Source organism: Fukomys damarensis, unplaced genomic scaffold (assembly GCF_012274545.1).
Source record: "Fukomys damarensis isolate Sample0158 unplaced genomic scaffold, DMR_v1.0_HiC HiC_scaffold_39, whole genome shotgun sequence".
NCBI classification, from domain to species: Eukaryota; Metazoa; Chordata; class Mammalia; order Rodentia; family Bathyergidae; genus Fukomys; species Fukomys damarensis.
In genome coordinates this window covers 59,921,227-59,930,285 of record NW_022900951.1, presented here as the reverse complement: position 1 = coordinate 59,930,285, position 9,059 = coordinate 59,921,227, and the positions used below count along the sequence as shown (strand labels likewise).

Genomic DNA, 9,059 nt, shown 5'->3' with positions numbered 1-9,059 from the left:
ACCTGAATGCACCTGGGTAAGCTTCCTCCTAGTTTGTGCTTATTGCTTCCAACTGCCTTTATAACAAGATTGTGCTTTTATGGCTGTGAATTTTTATCTGCCTAGTTCCTGGTTGTAGGACTTTGGCTTTGGTCCAAGGTACCAAGACACTAACTGTTGTCTCTCAGACAGATGGCTTCCTGCTCCTGTTTCCTGGAGCTGTGTCTCTGGTAAGTGAGCATATATGCAGTCAAAGAAGAGACCACTGCAGATGATAACAAGGCAGGGGTGAAACACAGGTTACTAATGCCTGCACATGCCCTCCTTACCTCCAAGCTAGTATTTGGTGACCCCCAGGGTCTTAAGGTTCCAATCAACCTGCAGGATGCCAGCACTCAAGTTGCCCTAGACTTGAATGATATCAAGGTTCTCATCAAGGAGCAGTCATGAAAATTGCTGACAATCAGGTCCACATAGAAGACAGACGGATTGCTTTGGTGAATTTCATGGTAATGAAAATCCAAACTGAAGGTTTTGTCCAGCAGTCAGAAATGCTAGAGTTTCTCAGAAAATACTCAGATCAATTGCCAGAGATACTCAGACAAGCCTTGGCTCACGTAGATCATGTCTTTAGTTTGAACCTGAGGGTTTTTGATTCCCAGGCCAACAACTTAATCAACAAACAGGGTCCCCAGCCTACTGATAGACTAGTAGAGACCTTAGGGCAAAGGAAGTTCTCCTGGCCTTGGTTCTAGGCCACATCCTTCTGAATGGCAACTAGGAAAAAGAGCCCTTCATTTGGGATCTGCTGCTAAGGTTGATATATTGGATATGATTCAGAGGATCAACATCCTCTTTTGGAACACAAGAAACCTCCTCACTATTGACTTTTTGCATATGTGATTTTTGGCGCCAAGCATGAATCCCTTTGAATTTGAGTTCTTGTGGGGGTATGGAGCCTGTAGAGAAACTCCAAAGATGGAAGCATTGAAGTTTGTGGTGGAAGCTCATGATGAAGAACCCCAGAGTTGGCCAGAGGAGTATAGCAAAGATCAGGAAGGGGGCAAAGCCAAAGAAAGAAGCCTGGCTTGGTCGAGGGATTTAGCTCAGTGATTCTGCTGCCTGCCTCATAAGCATGAGTTCCTGAGTTCGATCACCAGTACAAAAGAAAAAAAAAAAGCCAGGCTGTTGGCTTGGAGTTCTGTGAGAGGACACTGTGAAGGATTTGCTAAAGTTGGCCACTAATGTCACTAAAGAGTTGCTACCTATAAATCAGGATGAACTCATGGCTCATACTGGCAAAGAATTCAAGGATGTGTTCTCAAATATACTCAATCAAGCTACTCTAATTCCTGATCTGTTCTATGAGTTCTCTCTGATGGAGGTTAACACCAGTGAGCACATGTACTTCCTTGTCCAACAACCAGAATTAGAAGAAGAGCAAGTAAAGGTAGAGAGTCTGGGGAGAACCACTCAGGAGTGTGTGATGCTAATCCTGGATTTGATTTTCCTGATGGGCATCCATGTGAAAGAGGCCAATATCTGAAATTTGCTACAGAGATTTATGTGATTGTAGGGAGAAAGTATTCCATCACCAGGAAGCTTATGAAACAGTGAAACCTAGAATGCAGACCACTTTTTTTTACTCTGATCTAGTTGAGTATGAGCTTCTGTGTGGTCTTCAAGGTCACCTAGAAACCATCACAATGAAAGCCTTGAATTACATGGCCAGACTTCATGGAAAGGGATCACAGGATTGGCCAGAGCAATATAAGGATCCTGTGGAAGGTGAGAAGGTCATTGTCAGATCTGAGGCAACTGCCATATTCTTTGGCTCAATGTAAAGTCTTGGAAAGATGTGTTACTTCAGTTGAGTAGTATCTGTTAAAGGGATCTTGGGGAAATGGACACTGGGATCCAAAATAAGAAGTTGTGAAACACTGGTAGTAGCAAGTATATATTATGTGATGTTCCAGTTCTAATAGCATTTCCTTCCTTCTAATACAGCCTTAAATTAATTTCATGATCAGCATTTATAAATTGCTTATTTCCTGACTTTTGTTTCAGTTTAAAAGTTCAGATATCTATGTAAAATATATTGGCAATATTCATGTCTTTGAAATAATCAGTAAAATGTTTAGATGCCAAAGTTAAATTACAATAAAACACAAAAACACGCACAACAGAAATAAACATAAAACCTCTAATTTGTGATTGCCTTTCTTTTGTGTCTACTTTTGTGTGAAAAAGACCGCTATTTGCCTTACTGTTCCAGAGTGTAGTGAAAGATAAGAGCATAATGAATTAGATATCTTGGCTTGGTGGCACACACCTGTAATCCCAGCACTCAGGAGGCTGAGGCAGGAGGATCGCTGTGAGTTCAAGACCAGCCTGGGCTACATAATGAGTTCTAGGTCAGTCTCAAATACATAGTGAGACCCTGTCTCAAAAAACCAAAACAAACAAACAAACAAACAAAAAAACTAAAGAAGACCTATCTCAGTCCCAGAGTTTAAGGGAGAAGAGCGATAGAAGTAAGCTATCAATTACATCAAGCTGCGGCAAGTAATATAACTGGGGGTAAGAAAATCAGGTACATTTGTGCTATGGGAATCCACAGGAATAGTTTACAACTTTAGGTGCCAGGGGAGACAGTGGAGAATGCAGTGGGGTCTGAGCAGTGGTGGAAAAGGTGTAGGAGTGTGAATAAGGGGACGAGATACAGAATGATTAGGGAAAGTTATGGGAAGGATGGAGGGCTGGAACAAGATGTGCCTTAATGATATCAGTTGTGAGACTTGAAATTGGGGAGAGGAAGGAATGTTGATGAAGATAGGGACAGTGTGCAAAGTGGTTTTTGGAGACTTGAAAGTAGACAATATTAAGTTCAGGAAAGGAGAGGGTAGGAGCGGTAAATGTGTAGCTATTACATTAACGGGAGCCATATCCTCAGGGAATGCTCTTACGGCTTTCCTGAAGGCAGCTTGACTTGGATCTTCAACCTGAAGAAATTTTGTAAAGAAACTTTGTACAGCATACTCCACTGGTGCTCTGTATTTCAGCACCCAAGCTGTTGAGGTGAGTGTTAGTATTTTGTCTCTCTTCATGCTGATTCCTTTCACAGTTTCTAAACCAGCTTTCCATTCTCCCTAAATGTTACCTACAGAACCAGAAGGTAATAATTTCTGAGAGGCACACCTGGCACTGGGGTGGGTATCATATGGGAAGTCACCACTAAATAGGGTAGGAAGAGTGCAGATTTATTTCCTCATCCTTGAAACCTGTAAGCTTTCTGATCTTTTACATACTTTGAATCACCAGAGACCACCCTTAACTGTCACCTCATTACAGGAGAGAGTCCAAAGACATCCCTCACATTTTTTAAAATAAAGAAGATGGTTTTGGGGGGAGAAAAGATGCCAAAGAAAAAGGATAGATAGCTACTGTGAGGTGACAGGGCACATCCTCACATTTTTCAGCCTCCAGAAGAGAACAACTTCTAGCTGGGGGAGTGAAAATGGAGAGGAAAGATAAACACTTTTGGCCCCCATGTTTGACCTGCTGTGATACAGAAGCCTAATTAGAGCAGCTTGTGAATACCACTGTGTAGCGTCCTTCACTGTTGCCAGGGTGATACAACCTCTATCGCATCTCAGTGATCTCCAGCATTCCAAGAACTATAGGCTAAGGGCAGGAGTTTTGTTAAGGAGAAAATTAATAACTGAAAAGTCCAAGCTGAAGGAGTTCTGTAAAATAGAGTGGGGGTGAGGTTATGAAGTAGGAGAGCATCCAGCTCAAACTCTGGGGCCTTCAAGTGTGGTCTTCCCTGAACACTAAATTGCAAAGTTTCAGTTTTTCAGCCTCCTTGGACTCTAAATATATGTATACTTGTGGAGTAGGGGAAGGGAAGGTAGCAAGTAAATTAAGGTATCCAGTTTTTCTTGCTCTAGCTTTTTGCATTGCGTTAGTTTCTTAGTCTTCAAGCACATCAGCTCTCCTGCAGACTCGAGTAGAGAGAAACCTGCCAAGGACAAGGTATGGCACCATCAAGGTAAAGTTGCCAATTGTTGTACTACTAAATAAGTATGTGCCAAGTACGGTGTTGGGTTTTTCACATGCTTAGCTCTAATCTTTCCACTAATATTGTGAGGAAGCACTTTAATATTTCTGTTTGATAGTACAGTAAACTGTTTTAACCAATATGTCCAAGGTCACAGAGCCAGTCAATGACAGCTGACCTTGAAGTGCAAGCAGCCTTCCTCGTGACCTGTGTTATGTTCCAACTCAAATTTTCTGACTTTCTGAACACAAAATATATAGCTAGGGTAGAAAGTCAGTTGATAACCCTCAGAAGGAGAAGGAGAATGAACTGAAATCTCTCCTGGCACTTTTTGATACATCACTGGAACCCCATGGCAGCTGTCTAAATGTAGAGTATGTGTTTCTGTCCTTTTCCCCTACTCTGCCCTATTTTATTCTCCAGTTTACTCCTCTGTAAACCTCCAGCCTTGTCTGCTGATTTTCATCCAAAGGAGAGTCAATCACAACCATTTCAGGCTTCCAAAAGATTTTAGTGATGTTATTTAAAATGCTGAAGGAATAGTTACCTGATAGAATTCCTAACTTGTCTAGAGCTATTCAGAATGCCTAAGAGACATAGGAAATAGGTCAGTGTCACAGATGTCATGTGCAGTTTTGCAAAAATGATAAGTGTGACTTGTGGGGCACATGTCTATGGTGAAGAAAAGGGTAGCAGTCTCTCTGTGATCACTTCCTTTCCTTTGAATACCAAGGAATAACCAGGTACTCTCTGTCCTTCAAGCATCAACTTAGTACTAACATTCACTAGGAGAAATATGTGGGGAAGGACGTAGATTCTGGAAACAAGACATACACAGGACACACCATGAATTACTCCACTTACATCACTGTTAAGAATTTAGTACAGACCAAATATCATTTTTCATGTTCATGACTTTATTTAAAAAATGGAAAGATCTGAGTTTGATTACAAGTTCTCTGGGCTATAAATACCAAGATTTGATCAAGTACAGCTTGTAGAATTGATATTGATTACATATGGGCTCTTCATCCTCAATATACAATGCCATCCATAGTGCACTTCGACCTATGCTTAAGATCTTTTCTGTGCAGATAACTTTGAGAGTATATTCACTTTCAGTAGATGAAACCCAGGCACTTACTGTTCCAGAGAAGATGGGTGGTTAGGGAAGCATTTGCCTGCTTTTTCTCTCCATCACTTTCTGTGTATGCATATATTCCATACACAAATAAACATACAACCCAAGGAATAGTTGAGATCTATTGGCACAAATGCAATTCCACCTTTAGGATCTACTGGCAATTCAGACTTTAGGGATTACTGTCCCTAAACTCTCTTATACTGATGATCTATACCACTGCACGAACAACTTTCAGGATCAAAGGATACCATAGTTTTCCTTCTATCTACCTACAAGGAATTTCCCAAAAGTGAGCTTTGTCATTCAAAACAGTTTCTCTTCTCTCTTAATAGATAATCAGACATGCTTAAAAATTACCCACAGGCAGGATTTCAGGCTATTTGTAAAGTAATTGAAAAGGAAAAGTGAACTCCAAGACCCTTGTAAATACACTAGTGACTAATCTAGCATCTCATAAGGATGGGGACAATGTATTAGAATGATTAAGAACTCTGGATCTATACAATACTGATTTTGTCACTTACCAGACCTTAGATAGGTTACTCAAAATCCCTTTCCAGATCACTTAAAGATATTGTGAAGAAGTTAATAGAAAAACTCACAGCCGTTTTTTGATGATGTCGTAACTATAACAAAGTTCAGTTGTATCCCAGTATAGTCATTAGATGCCAAAGCTTTGCTTTTAAGATTGATACTTCTCAAAACCTTGGTAGCTGAGTTTGAATTGGGTTCATTGCTAGTCTTCACTTTCTTTAGTACATATTTTTGATAAATATTAATCCTCAGTGGCTATGATATAGTGAGATTTAGCTACATCATTAATGTACTGTTGGCAGACATTCAACCATAAGACACTTGGAGGAAGGTCATGAATAGTCTCTTTAAGCAGATCTCAGTGTCCTAAAAGAAACCACCTGCTTTATTTAACTCTCACGGAGTCCCAGTCAGTGAGGATGACTGCCTTTCTAAGAATGCAAGGTTAAGAAGAGAGCTTGTAGTTGGAGACTAATATCTGAGCAATCTGCTTCAAATTACCCTCTTGAGAGTACTTGGTTTGGCATGAGTTCATCGGGATAGAGTTTTTGTCCTCTGAGTGTCCACTTCTGAAATACAGAAATCAAAGAGGAAGAGAGGACACAGGACAACCATAATTTCCAAAGTTGCCTTCTGTTCTGAAGCATTGGACATGGGTAAAGAAGGTCTCCTACCTGTGTGGACAACAGGCAACATGGTACCATGTGAAAGCATCAGCCTAAATTGTTCTTGTTTTGCAAAATGAAGAGTTCTGCTATCCTGAGTCAAAGTATTCACCACTGTACCCAGAGAGGGAGACCACCTTGAGGTCCAGTTGCTGATGCTGGGTATGAAAAACTGGATCTTCACAGGACTGCTGCCCTTTCTCTGGATTGGGATTGGGGTGCCAAGGCCAGGAAGAGAAAGTAAGGAGAGGAGGCTTTGGCATGGTTATTAACTTCAATCATTTATTTAATGTTTCTTCACATCATAATGGCCACTGACATCTTCATAGTTCCTAACATGTGAAAACTGCAAAACATTTGGCACCTAACATAATCCAAAAACCTGTACTGATAGACTTAACCAAACTTCTAGCTTGGCTTCTAGCTACTTGAGTTTGCAGCCCTAAGATTAACCCCAGACTTCCCTTAAAATAACTGTTTAAATTCAATGCTGTCAGGAAGATTTACTGTTTGTTTTAGCCATACGTGACAATAGGATGCCGACCTCCACTTTTAAAAGCATTTACTAAAAAGGGCTTACTATTGTGAATATTTTTCTCTTTCAACACAGAAATGTTTCTTCTTTCAAGGATCCAAGAGCCATTACTTTGAAAGGTAATCATCACAAAACATAGGACCTTTTCTCCCAGTCTTTTGGAAGAACAGAATCCTAACTTTGGTAACTTCCAGCTAACAAATATAGCTGGCCTAATCATATTTACACTGACTGACTCCTTATAATTTTCATTTTTCTGACCATACTGTTCCGCACCTTTTATTCTCTGTATAAATTGCCCAAATCCCCTGTGTGTAAATTGAACTGGAGGTCAGCTTTCTTCCTCTATTTTCAGTAGTTACTGGATAAGATATTTTTTTCATTGCTTTAACAATATCTGAATTTATCTTTGGCACAGGTAAGAAAGACAGCAGCCAGAAACACACTAAGCAAAGAAAAAGGAATCTCCAGCTCTACCAGAAAACAAACTGAACCCTGAGATGAATGACAGCTCTGATGTCTCTTCTCTATTTGGCCTTTATAGACAACCCCACCCACAAGAAGCCAGAACTAGCTCAGCCCAGGCCTCAAGTATTTCCACATAATGCTGTCCTCCAGTCCACAAGGAAAGAGCCCCCTGGATGTTCAAAGATCATCTACCCAGTTCAATTTAACAAACAATTGCTGAACACATGCTATAAATGCAGAAAGCTGGTATTTTTTGTATTAGAGACTGAGCTATGAAGATTAATCAGATGTAGTCCCCATCAAATATGTGTCTCAATTTATTATTCAGCTTTAGATCTGGAAATATATATGGGCCATCAGTTAAGGTTTTTCTTATTAATTATTTTATTGATACATTTTACATATACATAATGATCACAATTCATCACAGGGAATTTGAACCTGTACTAGATATATCTTGATACTTCTTTTTTTCCCCATTGTCCTCCCTTCTCCTCACTTCTTCTTCCCATCCTTATTTAGAAAAGCTTTGTTTCAACTTTTTTTTCTATTCTTTTTTCTTTTCCCTTCTTCCTTCCCCTTTCCCTGCCATATTTTCCCTTCCAATTTAAGCATTTTCTTCCTATTTCACAATATCTGTTATATGTTTTGGCCCTCATGTACACTTTCGGTTTCTTATACAAGAGAAACCATGTTGGATTTGAACATGTGTGTCCAATTTGTTTCACTTAAGATTGTAGGCTAAAGGTGCTTCCATTTACCCAGACATGTCTCCAAGTTATCCTACTTTAGGGTAGAGCAGTACTCCATGGTATTAAAAAGTGACGTCTTTATCTATTCATGGTTGGTAGGCATTTGGGCTATTTCCAAGATTTAGCTATTACAAACTGCCGCTATAAACATTGTTATGCATATATCACTGTGATATGATGCTTTTTGTTCTTTTGGGAAAATACCAAGAAGGAGAAAAGCTGGGTCAAATAGAACATCTAGTTTTAAATTTTTGAGAAAATTCCACACTGTTTTCCACAGTGGTTGCACCAGTTTACATTCCCACCAATAGTAGAAAATTGTTCCTTTTCCCACACAAGCCTGCTAGATTGTTTTGGCAGATATTTTGATAATAGCTTTTCTCTCTAGGGTGAGATGCAATTTCAGTGTTGTTTTCATTTGCAACTCTTGAATGATGAGAGATGAACATTTTTTATATATTTATTTGCCATCTCTACTTCTTCATCTGAGAAGGGTATATTCATATTTAGATACCCATTTTTGGATTGAGTCTTTAAATTAGGAGGGGGGTCTGATATTTTTTGAGTTCTTATATATTTTAGATATTAGTTCTTTTTTCCTTTAAGTTCATCGGTAGAATTTAGGTATAAATACAGTTACATTAATCAATGGCATCTTGTACCTTTACATAACGTATCTAGGTTATTAGCTTTTCCCCATTCCCCTACCCTCCCTCCCTTCACCCCCTCCACCCTACCTATTCACAAAGACTTTGTTTCCATGTTTTCCTTTCCCAATATTTTTTATTTTGCCTTCTTACATTTCCCCAACCCCTCCTACTTCCCCTACTCCTTTACAAATTTTATTCCTATTACACAATATCAATTATACATTTTGATCCATATTTATACATTTATATTATCACAATAGAGAAACTATTCA

General features: G+C 39.4%; 1 protein-coding gene across 1 annotated transcript; it reads left to right on the top strand.

Annotated features, from left to right (window-relative positions):
• Nucleotides 1-285: 285 nt before the first annotated feature.
• On the top strand, nucleotides 286-1,823 carry Magee2 (MAGE family member E2). The gene is given in 7 exon segments (XM_010608042.1): nucleotides 286-445; nucleotides 448-699; nucleotides 702-788; nucleotides 791-1,083; nucleotides 1,190-1,541; nucleotides 1,544-1,617; nucleotides 1,620-1,823. Coding segments are annotated over 7 exon segments (1,422 nt in total).
• Nucleotides 1,824-9,059: the final 7,236 nt, after the last annotated feature.